The sequence below is a fragment of the Setaria italica genome, chromosome III, assembly GCF_000263155.2.
Source record: "Setaria italica strain Yugu1 chromosome III, Setaria_italica_v2.0, whole genome shotgun sequence".
Lineage (NCBI taxonomy): Eukaryota > Viridiplantae > Streptophyta > Magnoliopsida > Poales > Poaceae > Setaria > Setaria italica.
Genome location: NC_028452.1, coordinates 46505422 through 46524640, shown reverse-complemented (window position 1 = coordinate 46524640; position 19219 = coordinate 46505422). Strand labels below are relative to the sequence as shown.

General features: G+C 41.1%; 1 protein-coding gene across 2 annotated transcripts; it reads left to right on the top strand.

Annotated features, from left to right (window-relative positions):
- Positions 1–5279: 5279 nt before the first annotated feature.
- LOC101783489 (ubiquitin carboxyl-terminal hydrolase 12) lies at positions 5280–17980 on the top strand. 2 transcript variants are annotated; one of them, XM_004962908.3, is made up of 31 exons: positions 5280–5438; positions 5607–5691; positions 5849–5999; positions 6093–6250; positions 7561–7826; positions 7916–8134; positions 8200–8308; positions 8394–8509; positions 8694–8792; positions 9921–10030; positions 10705–10779; positions 11360–11438; positions 11545–11691; positions 11782–11862; positions 11943–12062; positions 12439–12561; positions 13085–13162; positions 13270–13358; positions 13446–13554; positions 13778–13846; positions 13951–14061; positions 14462–14517; positions 14605–14782; positions 14898–14999; positions 15076–15147; positions 15326–15391; positions 15570–15635; positions 15782–15982; positions 16730–16804; positions 16890–16976; positions 17364–17980. In XM_004962908.3, exons 1-31 carry the CDS (start codon positions 5409–5411, stop codon positions 17403–17405), a joined length of 3369 nt encoding a protein of 1122 aa, XP_004962965.1. In that variant the 5' UTR covers positions 5280–5408; the 3' UTR covers positions 17406–17980. The 2 variants fall into 2 exon arrangements, with proteins under 2 accessions (XP_004962965.1, XP_004962966.1); XM_004962909.3 differs by having other exon boundaries at positions 5300–5438; positions 5610–5691.
- Positions 17981–19219: the final 1239 nt, after the last annotated feature.

Sequence of the window (19219 nt, the reverse complement as noted above, 5' to 3'; positions counted from 1 at the left end):
AGGCCGACACAGGAAGCGACCTCCGGGTGCGCGGATGTTGTGGGGCTAGGTTCACCATGCATGGTTAAAGAACTCGAATCGATTCGTGTGCCTCTCACAGTTTGAGATTACTTGATCGCTATGTCACCCTGAGTAAATAAGGAATCTGATGATGGCAATGTTGCTGTTTTTATCTACACACTTGTTTGGTTCGTGTTTGCTTAGAATAGGTTGCACAACCTAGACTGATAAGTAAATCTAGAACCGGAGCTAAAACTTGAAAATAAGTTACTTAGTGATTTTGGCAAAACAAACCCCTCAGCCAAGAAGCCTTGCATGTCTAGTTGGAAGAGTAGTTGACTCCTTCCCGGTTAAGTCTTGTTGAGCTTAGTAGCTCAGCCTTGTTGTGGCTCCTGTTTTTCAGGTGAAGTTGCAGCTCCCGACCCCTCCCTTGTTGGCGCTTGGCCGCCCCAGCTCCCGCTAGGTTGGACGGTCGAGTGGGACCCCTCCTCGGACGGCGAGGAGAGGACTCAGTGATGTTCTGGCTGGCCTCGCCCGGACGTCCGATCCCGACGAAGTCTTCCGCTAGCTTCTCTGTTGATCTTTGTCTGCAAACCCTAATGTTGGATTTTATGGTGGAAACAAAATGAGTAAAACTTGTTAAAAAAAAATATCCGTGGACTCGTTGTATTCTCTGTAACCGCTCGCCTTGTGTGAGTTGCTGAACTCGATCCTGTTTAAGTGGTTAAATCGGATGAAGTCCGACGGTGCTTCGTGTTAGCTCGAGTTAATCCGGAGTGTCGCATGTTAGGCGGCTAAACTCTGATTAATCAAGCTAATCCGAGGTGGTTCCACCACAGCTTGGTATCAGAGCCGAGTTTAGCATATCAGAGAACCCAATGAGCCCTAAACACTTCTTTGAAAACATAAAAGTTGCAAGAGCCTTTCGAAAATCTCGTACAAACATTAAGGATGACTTAGTGCGAGAGGCCCTAGGGGATTTTGGGGTTGTTTTAGGTGACTAATAAGTATCTGGTTATGTTGCTAACTCCTCCAGCACTTCGCCACGTCTATTATACGTGTGCCGAGTTCCGCATCACGAGTATGCGAGGGTTGATAGGGAGCTCCATTCAAGGGACCCTATCTTCGCGGTTGTTTTCGCCCACATCTATTATGCGTGCGCAGGTTCCGTATGTGATCCATACGAAGGTTGATATGGTTCGATTCCAACGAACCTATTGGCACGGTTGTTTCGCCACGTTTGTCATACGTGTGCCGATGCCGCATCACGAGTATGCGAAGGGTTATATGGTTCTATTCGGAAGGAACCTATTTCCACGGTTGAGTGCTGTCCATGCAGCCTTAAACGCATGGGTGCCGTTCCTATAGTGAACGGTAATGTTTGGGGACGCTTTCGTGGGTGCTGGCACGAAAGGTTCGTATGTGTGTTTTCTGCAGGTTGCTAACCGCGCTCGTTAAGACGTTGCTAGAACCGACTAGTTAATATAGGGAGAGACGTATTGTTGCCTTGTCACCGGCGCTGACCGCGTAAGACCCAAGGTTCGGGCAGTTGTTTTGGTTAAGAATACGGTAGGCCGTGCATGCGTCATACAAACAAAATTCTGTAATGTTCTCTTCTCAACAGCAACCCTGTCCGACAGAGTTCTTTTGGATCTAAGGATTTCTAGTTACTCTTAGTTGCTCTCGGTTAATCCCTTCCGTTTCTCTATCCGATCCTTGATCCTCGGAGTTATCTCACGTAGCCTCGGTTTTCTTGGTTCCAGATGGCTGCTCCCGGGCATGTGGTGTTTGGAGCGGACGGTACCTTCCAATCAACATGCCTACATTTCGAGGGGTTTCCCGCGATCTTGTGGGATACGTTGAGATGGTTTGGGTATCAGTCCCCACCCCTGTATTCTTGGCGGCTGTATGTGGAGCAGGGCATCCAGACGTGCCAGGTGCAAGCACTGGTGCCACCCCCTTTTGCGCGGCCCGACTGGCCCTCTCTGGGCATCATAGCCTACGGTCTTTCTCCGGAAGATACGTGGGAATCCGTCGCTCTTCAGTTGCTCACGCAGTTCTGTCAGTTCCACCCTGTGGAGATCACCCTGGACCCGATTGGTCTTTTTCCCGTCAGGAGTCGGTTGGACCCGGCCTGGCTGGACCGCATCGGAAACCTCGAGGTGTTAGCCGCTACTTGTGCCACGCTCACCATCTCCACCAACGTCCGTTGCATGGCTGCTTTCTACCGGCTGATCGAGCTGCAAGGAAGGGCCATGACTCTCTTTGCCCGGACTGCTGCAGACACCCACGGGTACCTCCAGGCAGCTAGAAGAGACCTGGTAGGCCAAACCTACCAGCTGATCCAACGTGGGATCCAGATCCACGACATGCAAGACCGGATCTCCGAGCTGGAAGGAGAAGTTGCCGACCTTGAGGACGGTATGATCGAGCTCTCCGAGGAGAAAATGGAGGTGGAAATGGAGTTGGCCGTTGCCAATGCCCACCTCGAGGAGCACCAAGCTGAGCTTGAAGATATGCATGCCCTCAACATGCAGCTTGAAGCTCAGGAGGACCCTGAGGAAGACGAGGGAGCGTCCAGCATGGACATAGAAGAAGATGGCGCCCCTTCTCCGACTCATAGTGTCCAGTGGTAGCTTAAGGGTTCTCAGGGAACCTTCTTTCTTTTGTTGTACTCCTCGGCAGCCTAGTTTTGGAAAGTTGTAATAGGTTAGCCTTGAGTTGAGTACTCCCTGTGTTGAAACGTCGTTGGTATAAAGTCAACCCAGTGCAGTGCATAGTTTCATCCTTTTCGTATGATGTGATTTTGGCAAAACAAACCCCTCAGCCAAGAAGCTTTGCATGTCTAGTTGGAAGAGTAGTTGACTCCTCCCCGGTTAAGTCTTGTTGAGCTTAGTAGCTCAGCCTTGTTGTGGCTTCTGTTTTTCAGGTGAAGTTGCAGCTCCCGACCCCTCCCTTGTTGGCGCTTGGCCGCCCCAGCTCCCGCCAGGTTGGACGGTCGAGTGGGACCCCTCCTCGGACGGCGAGGAGAGGACTCAGTGATGTTCTGGCTGGCCTCGCCCGGACGTCTGATCCCGACGAAGTCTTCCGCTAGCTTCTCTGTTGATCTTTGTCTGCAAACCCTAATGTTGGATTTTATGGTGGAAACAAAATGAGTAAAACTTGTTAAAAAAAAATATCCGTGGACTCGTTGTATTCTCTGTAACTGCTCGCCTTGTGTGAGTTGCTGAACTCGATCCTGTTTAAGTGGTTAAATCGGATGAAGTCCGACGGCGCTTCGTGTTAGCTCGAGTTAATCCGGAGTGTCGCATGTTAGGCGGCTAAACTCTGATTAATCAAGCTAATCCGAGGTGGTTCCGCCACAAGGGTGTTTGGATACGAGGTGCTAAAGTTACTTTAGGAGTGCCACGTCGAATGTTCGGAAACTAATTAGAAGGACTAAATATGAGCTAATTATAAAACTAATTGTAGAACCCCTATAATAATTCACGAGACGAATCCATTGAGCCTAATTAATCCATGATTAGCACATGTTTATTGTAGCAGCACATTGTCAAATCATGAACTAATTAGGCTTAATAGATTCGTCTCGCGAATTAGACTCCATCTGTGCAATAGGTTTTGTAAATAGTCAGTATCCAAACATCCGATGTGACGGGTACTAAACTTTAGGAGGTGTATCCAAACACCCCTAACAGAATTCAGAATTAGCTAAAAATCTGATGGAAGTGCTAAGAAAGGAATGAAAGAAAAATTTAGGTGTCAAATAGGGACGACAAAATTTTTCAGTGCCATATAAGGAATTAAGTTTTTTTCCAATGTTATATAGGGAATTCTCTCTTTATTGTGCCTGATACTGTACCCTCCAATATAGGTTTAAAATGAAATTTTGGCAGCTAATAATCACTAATCAGTGTGTTCTTTGAATGTTTATTTTGCCAGATACTGTACCCTCCAATATAGATTTAAAATGAAATTTTGGTAGCTAATAACCACTTATCAGTGTGTTCTCTAAATGTTATTGTGCTAGATACTGTACCCTCCAATATAGGTTTAAATGAAAGATATAATCATCACTAACCAACGTGTTCATATTTTCATTTGCATGTAAAATCAAACAATATAAGTAGTTGTAAAAAAGAAGTCGATTACCAGTAAATATTGTTGCGGCATGGAAAGAAGCTCAAATATTTGGTTTGATACAAAACATAGTGAATATTTTGACACTTTCCTCGTGATGATGTAAGATTTGAACTATCAATTCATGTAACATTTGTTGATAATGCCATTTTTCATTTGCTCATTAACGATTCCATCTCTATTGGTTCACTAAACAGTAAACACGATGGCACTTTCAAGTAACCAGTTGATGCATCATGCATTTGACCTGACCAAATGAGCATTAGATTGCTTTTGCAATTCTCGCATGAGCCGGATAAACACACAAGTGATAAGGCATCATAATACCCAAGAGACGGGAAATACTGTATATGCCACTAATGTCGCATATGGTGGTGAGATATGATTTTTTTCCTTTAAATGAATTTTTTCTTCCTAAGTGGAGCAAAGTATTTTTTCCAATCGGAACAATTTTTTTCATTTTTACCATGCCAAAAGAGTAACATAGCACTTGCTCGACAATAACATGAGTCCACAACGAAAGGGGAAGCGCCATAGGAGCAGAGCTCCATTGGCCCGTGCTATCTTAAGAATAAGAGAGTTTTAATTCCACTACGTGGCTTTTAACTAAAGCAAAAAAGATTTTTAGGTTATCCCTGCATTTTTTTGCCGAGCTTTATTATAGAAACTGCATATTCGAGAACCATTACCTAATAAGATTGTTTTTTTATAGAGCTGCACATAATAAAAACGCGGTATGTACAATAATTGGTCAATCATCCTCCTTGCACTACCAATTGTTTATTGTGGGTATGATTGATTTGCTAAAATCGCGAATACTTTATGCATGTCGCGTACTCGTGTGATAATTTGTAAGAGAAATCACGAAACGAGGTAAAAATGTGTTATAGGCGTAAAAAGAAAAAAACCCCCTCCTACAGGAGCGACGCAGGCTGTTCTGGAATTTCTGTGGGAGCGGGAGGAGAGGAGAGAACGCTCGGAACTAAACTACCCAATCTCCTTATAAAAAAAAAAAAAATACTCCCCAACCCAAAACAGGCAAAGACTCCTCCTGTGCTGCCCTGCTGGACCCAGCAAAATCCCCAAATCGCCCTCCGACAGCACGCGACCGACCTCTGCTCCCCCCTCCCCGCATCAGCAACTTCCCTTCGCCCCGCATCCGCCCTCGACCCCCCCACCCCCCTCCTCCTCCTCTCCCCGCCGCCGTCCGCCGCCGCCTGGCGGCCGCCTCTCGCGAGTCCACTGCAGTCGCCGGCGACGACGACCCCATGACTATGATGACGCCGCCCCCTCTCGAGGTACGTGCCCCCCCCTCTTCACTCGCTCTCTCGCCCGCCCGCCCCGATCTCGGCGGCAAGCTCCCCTCGCTGGCCCCGCCCCCCCGTACGATCGGGTAGGGCTTGGCTTCGCTCTAGGGTTTACGCGCATCGCCGGATCTGACACCCCCGCGCTCTGGCTCCCCGCAGCAGCAGCAGGAGGACGAAGAGATGCTCGTGCCGCACCAGGAGCTCCCCGTCGCCGGCCCCGAACCCGCCCCGCAGCCGATGGAAGGTGAGGGTCTAGGGCCTCCTCGCGACTCGCTCTCCTCCCGCCTTCTCCCTCTGCGCTCGCGTGTGTTAGTGGTGTTGCTGGGTTTATGTGTTTCTAGTTCCTGTTGATCTCATCTCATCTCACTCGTGCTGGTTTCTGCTGTGGTTGCTGCTGCTAGTCGTCGCGCAGACGGAGCCCGCCAACACGGCTGAGAGTCAGCCGGCGGAGGACCCGCAGACGTCGCGCTTCACCTGGACGATCGAGAGCTTCAGCCGCCTCAACACTAAGAAGCACTACTCCGACGTGTTTGTCGTCGGAGGGTATAAATGGTGAGATCAGGATCTCTCACCACCGTAACTGCTGCTGGAAACACGGGTAAAGGTCTCGGGGGTTTTGATTGAAGTGCCTATTTTTGCTCGCAGGCGTGTGCTGATCTTCCCCAAGGGGAACAATGTGGATCACTTCTCGATGTATTTGGATGTCGCGGATTCGGGGAACCTCCCGTACGGGTGGAGCCGTTATGCTCAGTTCAGCTTGGCCGTTGTGAACCAAATCCATCCCAAGTATACGATACGGAAAGGTATCTCTTTCGTCATTTATTGTTGCCTGCGTGTCTTGTGAGTGCATGGAAGTTTCAAGGGGCTATATCTTACAAGTATTTAACTGAGCTGGAACCATTGGCAGCTATTTGATCATTTACAAATGTCAATTTTTATCACAATAGCGTGTGGGATGCAGTTTTTAGCAGTGCAACAAGGGGGAACACAGCACATGCCTAGGTTCTATGGCGATATGTAGAGAGTCAAAAATCTCCCTGGTTGGATGAGGTTATAACTGGAAATGAGGTGAACAGGCTATTTGCCTGTAACTAATGACAATTACTATGCAAGATGATAGACAGCTCCCCCCCTTCCCCTTATTATGAGACATAGTTTACTATTCTGAATCAAGATAATATTTGAAACACATGTAGCACATGCAGGGCACATAAAGTTCTTCTAAGTTTAATAGAATCTTTATTTTTTAAGTTATTTCAACTTTAAGGGGGCTAGTTCACTTCTAGATAAGTATTTTGTATTTATTTATTTACTTTATTCTTGTAGGATGTTCCTTTGCTTCGAGTCTCTTTTTTACTTGCGTTTCTGGCAACTTAAACTAAGGTCATGTGTGCTTGTTGCCTTTACTGCATTGGCTGTCTATTTCGAAAAAATGTAATTATTGTGTTGGTTGTAAAAGATTCGTTTGACTTTTATTCCTATGTAAGTAGTTGTGTCAATATTGTTGAGTGTGGCTTTTATTAGGATGAATCATGAATCTAGATCATTAATCACGTACATAGCTGATCATTGTTATGATGCATGATATAATATTTTCAATAATGTTTCATTCAAATAAATAGAACTCTGTATAAATGCTTCTGTAAAATCAAACACTTTGAAAATTGCCAATGGATGTCTTACTGACATGTGTGAACAGGTGGATGCCTGTATGGGACCCATATGTCAGCATCACAAACGATTGTTTTCAAAACTGCATTGGTTGCAGTCATGCTTATTTTCAGTTTTCCCAATAACTCCCAACAGTTTTGTTTCCTACTTTGAACTTTACTGCTCCATTATCAACTCAAAGTTGCTTGAAGCCCTGACCTTCAGTTCAGTTGCTAAAATATATTAAGTGATGCATAGATATTATTATTATTGTTGTTGTATACATGGGTTTGATTTCCAATCTTGTTCTTCCAGATATTCCTTAGATCCGCTGTTCAATTTTTATGTGTAGTACGTAACTTTTTTTTTTTTGCTTTAGTTACACCTTACATATGATGAGTATTCTGGTGTTTCTGCAACATTTCATTTTGTTGAATATATATGTTGGTTCCATGTTTGGCAGATACCCAGCACCAATTTAATGCACGTGAGAGCGACTGGGGTTTCACATCATTTATGCCTTTGAGTGACCTATATGACCCAAGCAGGGGCTATCTTGTGAATGACACTGTTGTAGTAGAAGCTGAGGTGGCTGTGCGAAGAATGGTTGATTATTGGACTTACGATTCGAAAAAAGAAACAGGTTATGTAGGTCTCAAGAATCAAGGTGCTACCTGTTATATGAACTCTCTCCTACAAACGTTGTACCATATACCATACTTCAGAAAGGTGAGGTCAAGCATGGTTCAATCCTACATGTTTTTTCTAAGTGTCTGAACTCTGAATATTGAACTAATTTGGTTAAATGTTTATTGTAGGCTGTATATCATATGCCAACAACTGAGAATGACATGCCATCTGGGAGTATTCCTCTGGCCCTTCAGAGCCTTTTTTACAAGCTCCAGTATAGTGACAACAGTGTGGCTACGAAAGAGTTGACCAAATCCTTTGGATGGGATACTTATGATTCTTTCATGCAGCATGATGTGCAAGAGCTCAACAGAGTTCTTTGTGAGAAGCTTGAAGATAAGATGAAGGTAAATATGACAATAGTGAATTGCAATATGGTGATTACTTTTTATTAACTTTGCTTTTTCCACAGGGAACTGTTGTGGAAGGAACAATTGAACAATTATTTGAAGGCCACCACATTAATTATATCGAGTGCATCAATGTGGACTATAAATCTAGCAGAAAAGAATCATTTTATGGTAGGCTTTGTCATTTATTCTTTTCTTGCATGAAAACCATGTATTAATCTATGATATAATAGTTGCTTATGACATGGCCTTGCAGATCTGCAACTTGATGTGAAAGGTTGTCGTGACGTTTATGCATCATTTGATAAATATGTGGAAGTGGAGCGTTTAGAGGGTGATAACAAATATCATGCGGAGCAATATGGCTTACAGGTTCCCACAAATCCTGTTCAATGCATGCTTTATAGCTGAATATTCAGTGATTACCAATTCTCAGAGTTTTAAGAAAGTTCCAGGAATTTCAATTAGATGATGGAAATTTATGTGATGATTAGCTTTTCCTAACCTTTTGTTATTATAGTCATCCCTTAATTCCAAATCTTAATTTTGTTTTCAGGATGCAAAGAAAGGTGTGCTCTTCCTTGATTTCCCTCCTGTTTTGCAACTTCAACTGAAGCGTTTTGAATATGATTACATGCGAGATACAATGGTTAAGGTTAGAACTGTGCTGAACGTCACTGTCAAAATGATAAATCACTTTTTACATCTGTATGGTTTTTCAAGTATATTTCTTTTTAACAAAATGCTTGTTATCATGGCGTGCATCTGGATCCAAGGGTTTGGCATTGACCAAACTGTAAGCCTTTAGACTAATGAAATACAGACACTCTTTTTGAGATTTCCAAATCTGTTCCCATTTGGGCACTGGTACCAATTTTGTTTCTTTCAAGTTACATGAAGTATTTTTAGATATTGGCCAGACTGGCGTAATTTCTTTCAGATCACATGCAACAATTTTCAAAAGTTTGGCAAGAATTTGCATAAAATTAATGTGATTGTATCTGCGACTCTATGCCATGAAGTGCTTGTCAATTTCTGTTACTGCTAACTCCTGAACCCATACAATGGGACTATCTATGCATTGATAAACCTATTTTTCTATTTTTGGGGCTATTGAACCTGTGTTGGCACCGACAAAATTAATTCTTTGCAGTGAAGTGCACCAAAATAGAATAAATATGTTCTAGGTTAGTCACAACCAGTTTTTTTTTCCTTTCTTTTTTGTGGGTTCAGTCATATCATTGTTGGGGATCACGTGAACGATGTGGTAAGCGCAAACATCTGTTGCAAACTGCGGTTTTGCTTTAGAATTACGAAAATTGTCAATAAATAGATGATTCTTCTGACAGTTATTTAGGTTGATGCACGTAGCCTAGGACCATACTGCTTGAATAGGGACTGTCGAATGACTTGGGAGACTTCTTTAAGGTGCAAGAGTTTTAAGCTGTGACAAATGACACCTCAATCACCTTGTATTTTGCATCAGCAAGTCCTTGTTTGGATATACAAACATGACATAGAAGCCTATTATTTGGATCCAATACCCTGCGTACAACATGCCTCATTCAGACATGATATTGTTCCATTGCTCTGTTCTTTCTTTTGATTATGATTCTCTGTTTCATGTTGACATGTTCTTGTTTTTGCTTCATTCCGTTCTCTGTTCTCATTTTTTTTGAACTCTCTGTTCTCATGGTCAAGAAATTAACATGACATGTCTTTTGTTTAAGAAATGATGGATGAGATTATTTACAATTGATGGCAAAACCCCCTACTTTTGCAGATTAATGACCGTTATGAGTTCCCGCTACAACTTGATCTTGATAGAGATGAAGGAAAATATCTTTCTCCAGATGCAGATCGTAGTATTAGAAACCTTTATACGCTTCACAGGTAATTTATTTATCGTATGTTGTTCTAATTCTTTGAATGAATATAGTCTCACCAGCTATAATAAAGAAGTCTAATCTGTTTTAGAAATGAAGAAATTCCAACCAATGTAGCACTTCTCCTTTAAAAGGTGTCCCTTTCCTTACAGGAGAACTTAGGCTTGTGCCACCATGTCAAACTGTTTCAATCTTTGCCACTGCTTTTACAATTTTTAGACTAGTACCACCACTATGTAAAACTTCTTCCATGTATGCCATTACCGATTTACCGTACCACATCGAGTGGCATAAATTGAACAAGTTTTGCCACTAAAATTGGTATGGCAGTGGCATAAACCGAACATTTTACACAGTGGTGGCATGAGTCAAAATATTACAGAAGCAATGGTAGATATCGAAACTGTAATTGACAGTGGCCCAAACCTATTTTCCTTTGTTCCTTTAGATGCTGATGATTTCTTGTGGAAGACAAGAACCTGACTGTAGAAATTGGCCAATTATATGTATCTATTCAATATTGTCCTTTTGGCCTACATTGTTAAGTTGTGTTAGAAAATGTGCAAATTTGAAAGTTTGTTCTCTTCCTTTTGCTGACAGTTTATATGAGAACATTATTAATCTTTTCTTATGACATGGCCCATTTTTTCTGTACTGATGTTGCCTATCTTCTTTTGTCAGTGTTCTTGTTCATAGTGGAGGAGTACATGGTGGTCACTATTATGCTTTCATTCGGCCGACACTCTCAGATCAGTGGTGCGTTTTTATCTTATGGGTTTCAGTTATTTCTAGTGTTTTCTGGTTCTGTTTGTTTTACTTATTTTGATTGTGGTCTGACATTCTAAAGCTTGAGGACATAATTACTATGTACGTTAGTAGTTCTTCACCCCATGTTGCTGTTACCTTGAAATAATTGGCGGGAAGATCTCTCTTATTTAGACTTGATGTTTATATGTTGATATATACAGCATATGGGCTAATATGGCCCTGACATATATGTAACAGTTGTGATATTAAGCTGGGATACAGTATATTTACACTCTCCTCTGCTAATAACTTCAGTTTACTCATTCTCGCTACATCACTATCTCGTTTCTCGTGTCAATATGCAATCCTCGGAATCTGTTGGTTAGCAGTCTGCATGTTCCATCAACCTCACTGTAGGTTGACAGTACACAGTGCTGAATAGCATTTCACAATAATATCTTCTTTAAGCAGATGGGGCATGGACTCACTTCGCTTATGCACACAAGTTCATCCAGTTACTATATCTCTGAAAATATATTTTGCAAATGCGCTTCATGGTTTTTTTTTTGGTTGGATACTCACTTTTCAGGTACAAATTTGATGATGAGCGGGTTACGAAAGAAGATACGAAAAAGGCACTTGAAGAGCAGTATGGGGGTGAGGAAGAGGTAACACTCTTTTTAACAACAGTTCATTCAGTATAATACGATTACTTGTTGACTTGTCGTAGTAACTTCATTCATCTTATTTTATTTTCTTTTTTTCATGCAACAGTTGCCTCAAATAAACCCTGGTTTCAATAACACGCCGTTCAAGTTCACAAAGTATTCCAATGCCTACATGCTTGTCTACATTCGTGAGAGTGACAAGGAGAAAATAATGTGTAATGTTGATGAGAAGGATATTGCGGAGCATTTGCGGGTAAGTAGTTTGTGTGTAATTCCCCCCTTTTCTATATATCATGTTGCATTTTCTTTGAAGATAGTGACTGGTTCAACTGTGCTTTTACAGATAAGGTTGAAGAAAGAACAAGAAGAGAAAGAACACAAGAAAAAGGAAAAGGCTGAAGCACACCTCTACACTATCATAAAGGTCCGGTCTTGTTTCAGTCATAACCAGTTTCTCTTTGGTGACTTTTTCTGATAGAGCTTTGTTTGTAAAAATGAACACAGATTGCTCGAGATGAAGATTTAAAGGATCAGATTGGTAAGAACATATATTTTGACCTGGTGGACCACGAAAAAGTTCGCAGCTTCCGCATTCAGAAGCAGTTGCCTTTTACTTCATTCAAGGTAAAGACCCCAAAAAACCTATTCCATATCAAGGTTTCATGGTTAAGATTTTTGGATATTTTTGGCCTATTTGCAAGGTTTGACCTGCTACATTTGTGGTGGGTTTGAACTCAAGTTTGAGCCCCTCCAAACACAGCCTTATTTTCTATTCTAGTTCTATCTTTAACTGGGAAACTTACCAGAAATAAGCAGTGCACTTGCTTTATGGTTTGTCTAACTTCCAATTTGGAACATTCCATCTATCGCATTCCAAATTTCTTTAATTTTACAGTTGTGCTCTATGATCTGCGTCAAAGCTAAAGTTTCCTATATAATTAATAATCATCCTTTGACTTGAATTTAGTCTCATTTGATTTTCAAATGAATTGTTTAATAGGAGGAAGTTGCAAAGGAATATGGCATACCTGTACAGTTTCAGCGCTTCTGGTTGTGGGCTAAGAGGCAGAACCATACATACCGGCCAAATCGTCCGTTGACCGCCCATGAAGAAGCACAATCGGTGAGTCATTTATTGCTCTAGAAGTTCACACTTATGATCCTTCAAATACTTATAAGTGGAATACTATTTGGTTCAACATTATTGAGGTCCTCATCTCTTACTTCCGTTTAGTTTTGTTACCAATTGCTTGATCCTTTCTTTTTAATTTTTGTTCCTCTTTGCCAATATGTTAATGTGAAAAGGGTAACCTTTTATTTTCCAATATCAATTGCAAGTTGTATCTTCAATTCTTCACATCTCACTTGCAATTTGGAGACAAGTGAAGTGCACATTTCTTAACCCTTGAGATTTCCTTGCATGTAACATGTACCATTAGCTTATTTGAATTCATGATCTATCCTATCCTGTTTGGTTGAATTGCTTGAATGCAGAATACTAGAATTATTGCAATAGACTTAAGGATGTATCTGTGAGAGAACGTTCGAGAAATAGTGAAATATAAGATGCATCTTATCTTGCTTTTTACTTCTTTAACTTGTTTTAATTTATTTTGTGATTTTAATTCATTACTTTTGTTGCACAGGTCGGGCAGCTTAGGGAAGTCTCAAATAAGGCACACAATGCTGAGTTGAAGCTGTTCCTGGAAGTTGAACTTGGACCGGTAATAGCATAAGCAATTGCAATATATAGTTTCTTATGTCTCCTATTTTTTTTATTATGCCTGCTAGATTTGAGATGCATGATCGTGCCTAATTATTACTTCTACAGGAGTTACGTCCAATTCGTCCACCAGAGAAGAGCAAAGAAGACATACTACTTTTCTTCAAGCTTTATGATGCTGAGAAGGAAGAGCTCAGGTATGTTTCTTGTTAATCTAGTTGTCAATCCTTGTGCTGAAAATCTATTACAGATGACTCGCCTGGTGACATCGGTCTGTTATACAGGTTTGTTGGTAGACTTTTCGTGAAGGCTTTGGGAAAGCCATCTGAAATATTGACGAAGCTAAATGAAATGGCAGGGTTTTCTCCAAATGAAGAAATAGAGCTATACGAGGTGCTTCACAATTCTGTATTTATTTCTCTAGAGTGTGGAAAGCATTCAAGTTTGCAGCATGCGTGTTCTACCATGTGCTCATACAGTTCTGTTTGAGTCCTTAATTCTTCAAGCGTACCTTGCTTGATAGTTAATGTCTTATAATGTTATGCACCTAATAATGTTGTAGCTATCCTCTTCCCAAGATGAGTATCCTGAGGCTTTTGACATTCTTACTCTGCAGGAAATTAAGTTTGAGCCAAATGTGATGTGTGAACATATTGACAAGAAACTAACTTTCCGTTCTAGTCAGGTTTGCAAAAAAAAGTCTCTTTTTTAGATACATATATTTATTTTAGTTCTGCAGTTAATGAAGGTATTCATATTTTTCTCTGAATTTGTTTTCTCATGCTTTAGCTTGAAGATGGAGACATCATCTGTTTCCAAAAGGCTCCTGTTCCTGATGGTGATACACAAGTGCGCTATCCAGATGTTCCTTCATTCTTGGAGTATGTTCACAATAGGCAGGTATACTTTGGATAAAAATCAATTGTAATATTTTCAATTTATCTCATTGTTTACCGAGACTAGACTACTATACCATTTCCTCCTTTTGTTTCACTTTGTCTTTGATATGCTGTTCTCTCTTCGCCTTCATTTATGTAAATCGTGGTGAGCATGTGCTTCCCAAATCCAAACACCATTATAAAAAAGGTGGCATAATTGGTGAGCATGTGTTTGCATGCACATATGGTTTTCTTTGTAAAATACTTTCTCATCTGTTGCTATAGGATGGGTATATATGGATATATTTGTGTCTTGTTTGTTTTACTATGGCATCATAATTATGCTTGCTGTTTTCTGTACACTGCAAACAAATGTACTGTTACTGAGCTCACTTAGTACTTTTGTGTTATTTGTACTGTAGGTTGTGCACTTTCGGTCTCTGGACAAACCTAAGGATGATGATTTTTCTTTGGAATTGTAAGTGGTTGCAAATCAAACCAATAAACTGATTTTATATTTAGTTTTTCTTCAACTTACATATATGTGTTTCATGTTTTCACTTAGGTCAAAGCTTCATACTTATGATGATGTTGTTGAGAAAGTTGCGCATCAACTTGGTTTGGATGATCCATCAAAGATTCGGCTTACATCTCACAATTGTTATTCTCAGCAACCTAAACCGCAGCCTATCAGATATCGGGGAGTAGAACATCTACTGGACATGCTTGTCCATTATAATCAGGTTGAATTCCCTTTCTTTTTTTATCCATTGAGTACATTACTGCATTTGAAAAATACTTAACATGAGTACATGACACTGATTTATTCTACTTTCATTTTCATGCTCCATTTTGCAGACTTCTGATATCTTGTATTATGAGGTTCTGGACATTCCATTGCCAGAATTGCAGTGTTTGAAAACACTTAAAGTTGCATTCCATCATGCAACAAAAGATGAGGTTTGTCTCATGTTCGTCACTAATTCCTATGCCCATCATTTATTGCTAACATATGCAAAAACACATGACTTGTCAGGTTGTAGTTCATAGCATAAGACTTCCAAAGAATAGCACCATCAGCGACGTGATTACTGACTTGAAAACCAAGGTGATCACTTGTTTGTCTTTCAGTTTATTCAGTTTGTTTGTTTCTCTTGAAAAGAAATCTTAGCTGAATTTGAATATGATGGTTTTGGTTGGGTTCCTGCATACCTTTGCCTTGTTACTATATTATATGTTTTTTTTTGGTTAAAGCATGTCTTCATGCTCTTTTTAATGCTCAACAGGTTGAACTGTCTAATCCTGATGCTGAGCTCCGCTTGCTTGAAGTATTTTACCACAAGATTTATAAGGTTTGTGCATTTACATTTGTGAATTAAGATGGTTTGTGTGAAATATTTCCCTAATGAAGATTCCTGTATGCTCTATTTCAATGTAATGTTCTGGAGTTTATGTATAACTTTCTAAGATTTGTTCTACATCTTTCCTTACATTTGGCATTTTTATGGATGTTTTAATTATTCCCTGCAGATCTTTCCACCTCATGAGAAGATAGAGAACATAAATGATCAGTACTGGACACTACGGGCTGAGGAGGTTTGTATTATTTAATTTTTCTTGTAATTGATGAAGTTGCCCCTTTGATCTGTTGGCATTAAGTTGTGTTCACGTAAGCTTATTTATTCAACTATGATACTTATGTGAAGTTATGCATGACATTGCCTCTATCAATTTTGAAACAGATCCCAGAGGAAGAGAAGAATCTTGGCCCACATGATCGATTGATTCATGTTTACCATTTCATGAAAGACCCTAATCAGAATCAGCAGATTCAGAATTTTGGAGATCCTTTTTTGATGGTTATCCGTGAAGGTGAGACTGCTGCTGAGGTAATGGAGCGCATCCAAAGAAAACTTAGAGTCCCCGATGAGGAATTCTCCAAGGTACTCTATTTTCATCTCCATATTATTTTTTGAATGGATTTACCCAGATGTGTCTTGACTTTTTTATATTTGGATATTGTGGTTGGTTGAATCTAGAAACTGTTTATTGCTCCAACTCGATGAGGTGTTATTTTATTTTTGCCACAAATGTTGACTTAAATTCATCATTTTGCCACTAATTTTGACTGCCTATTCTTCTTGCCGCATTCTGGCCCCTTCCTGTCAGTGTGACATGCTTTGGTCATCTGAGGCATTGGCAAACTCTTAAATGAAACCAAATTATGGTTACAAAGCTCTGTGTAGTCTTGAATGTGCAATGTGGCAAAACCACATCAAGGGGTTAGTCCCTCCAGTTACAATGTTTCAAGTTGATTGGAAAGGGTGCCAAAATCTTTAGGCCACTGGAAGGTGTAGTGCACCTTTTGTTTGTTCGGAGGAGCTAGATATCAACACCTTGTTCCTCCAGAAATGAAGGAACTTGCCAATAAAAAAACCCCGGAAAATAAATGAAAGAACTTGGTAGGTGGGTTAACTTTTTAAGCATCAGTTCAGCCTTCGCCCTTCAGGGCATGTCTCCCCTTGGTCCCGCCTCCATCCCTGCTTCTCTCCAGTCCCTTTCATGATCTTCCCTGTATTTAGTTTGTTACCTGATTTATACTGTATTTCTAGCAAATTATTACATTTATCTTCACACCAATTTGTACTGCCAACATGCATCACTATCCCTGATAATGCTTATTTGATCAGTGGAAGCTTGCATTCATATCCATGAACCGGCCAGAGTACCTCCAGGATACTGATGTTGTATCTGCACGTTTTCAGGCAAGCGATTTCTTCAGCATACTTAAATGCATACCTTCTCCTGTACACTAAGTTCATGTATGATGCTTTTCTTTTCAATGTACAGAGGAGAGACGTATACGGTGCTTGGGAACAATACCTTGGCTTGGAGCACACTGATACAACATCGAAAAGGTCTTACACAGCCAATCAGGTAGGTAATGCTACCCTGTTGTGAAAAGAGTGAAATAGATGTTTGATGTGTCCTAGGACTCCATGCTGATGCTGGTCACGTTTATGTGCATCTTTCTTGCTCTGTTGTCGTCATGTTAGCGTTTGATGCTGGGTATTTAGAATATTGTTAAACATGATTTTGCTCTTTTGCATTAGCAAATTAATTGGTATAAAATGTTGCAGACCTTCAGCTGAGAAGTGAGTACAAATAACTTAATAAACATAGTCATGCGTTAAACTACCCACATGAACTGCCATGGTTTATGTATGTGTACTGTGCAAATAACCTGGGGTGACCTATGGTGTTATTCCTTTACACTGGCAATTTGCAAATAACCTCTTCTGTGTTGGTTTGCATTGTCTGCAGAATCGTCACACCTATGAGAAGCCTGTGAAAATTTATAATTGAGAAACCATCATATGGACTTAACTCCAACAAAGGCCTCGTTCGAGTCGGTCTGCCAAAGACGATAAGGGACGTCACTAAGAAAAAATGGCAGATGAATATAATGCCGCTTGTGTGCCAAGGCCTGCATGACTCAGCAATGGCGTGAACCATCGGCATTACTCCTGTTGTCGATTGGCCAAAGGGTATTCTTTTCGAGGCATTCCCATCTTGCTTCCGAGCAACCAAGCATGTGTGTTGGTTTTTTCATTGTGTCGAGTATGATGGCCCCTGCTAGGATAGGTGTTTGCTTAATTTGTAGAGCAAAAGGCTAGTACATAAGGAAGAAGATTTTGGTAGGGGGCATGTATACAGGATTATAGCCGAGACTTATTGCTGAATTGGCGCCTCTCTTGTAGCTTGGGGAACAATGGGAGAGATTGTATAATGGGTTTGGTATTGGTTCCAATTTTCCGTGGTGATGAGAAATGTAAGGATAACTGCGCAGATAGTACAGTTTTGAGTTCCAGCGTAGGCTGTCTTGTTTGCAAACTTGCATTAGCACCTCACAGATAAAACCTGTTGGGAAAATTTTGCTTCAACATGCCGTACGAGGGTCCAGTAATTCTTCCTTCCCAATTGCAAACTGAACACTTGAAAATTCATCGTAGCAGATCTTGTACTGGAGGACAAGTACTTGAAATTTACTCCTGATGCGTGTGTCAGCCACTCAGCCCCATGGTGGGGTTGTTGTAGAGTTGGGACTTGGGAGTACGCATGTCTCACACTCACCTTGGATGTTTTTGGATCTATTGACGGCGCGGTAAAAAGTGGTGTCCCGATTAGGACGCATCAGCATCAACGACGTCGACGTCGTTGCCTCTTTTGAGTGGTCTTGCACGATGGACGAACGTGCTAATAAGGTGAACCAGAGTTTACGTGTCGTGTCGTACTGGAGCTTGACAAGCTCGTTCGTCTTTTGTGGCAAGATAACTTTGGAGGCCTATGCGCATGGAGTGTAAGGTGCTGTTTGGTTCAGCGAATGGGGTGGTAACGACAATGGAATCAACTGCCGCGGCTATTTGTTACAGTGCAATGTTTAGTTTCCTTGGGTAACATTTTTCATTCCCTTCGCTGCTGTTTGGCTGGGAACACAGTAAACGATTACTGATAATTAAGAACGGATATCATACTTTGGACTACCGCTTACAGAACACATGCATTACACAAATACATATATCGATCAAAGCTTTTCTAGGATTTGGACATGTCTTGGAGTTTTAGCTCCAAGTAATTTCTCAAATCCGGGAACTCAAATGAATAAGTAGCACAAGATAGGTCTGGACATTAGCTTTCAAGATTCTAGGGGGAAAAAACTGACAGCAGGTCTCGCTTCTGCGATTCCTATGTGACATTTGACGATAACTCCTTGCTAGCTTCTTCCTTTGAGCCTCATCTGAAGAATAAAAAAAAATAATATAAACATGAGAGCAAGCAGGATTTGCTAGCCTTTTTCAAATTCTTACTCCTAGAAGTTTCAAGACAGGCTATGAGGCAAATCATAATAGTACTACAAATGTCATGAACACACACTGTCATAGTTATATATCAGAATATTTGTCATAGTAATACAGAGACTTGGAGCCTCGCAATCATGACAGTAATATTCTCTTGAAACACCACTTCCTTTACCAATACTTATCTTATATGTACTATCACTAGCCTCGCAACAACATACTTCCGCATAGCAACAATACTTGTCCGAAAGGTAGGTGCGTGCGTGCGTGTGTGTGTGTGGGGGGGGGGGGGGGGGGTCCAGCCCCCCCGGTCCCCCCCGC

Excerpts from the sequence above, each read along its gene's own strand:
- LOC101783489 (XM_004962908.3), top strand. The coding sequence starts at position 5,409 with ATGACTATGATGACGCCGCCCCCTCTCGAG. Across the intron at positions 7,827-7,915 it reads ATATACCATACTTCAGAAAG|GCTGTATATCATATGCCAAC; the intron begins GTGAGGTCAAGC and ends TGTTTATTGTAG. Across the intron at positions 14,518-14,604 it reads GATGATTTTTCTTTGGAATT|GTCAAAGCTTCATACTTATG; the intron begins GTAAGTGGTTGC and ends GTTTTCACTTAG.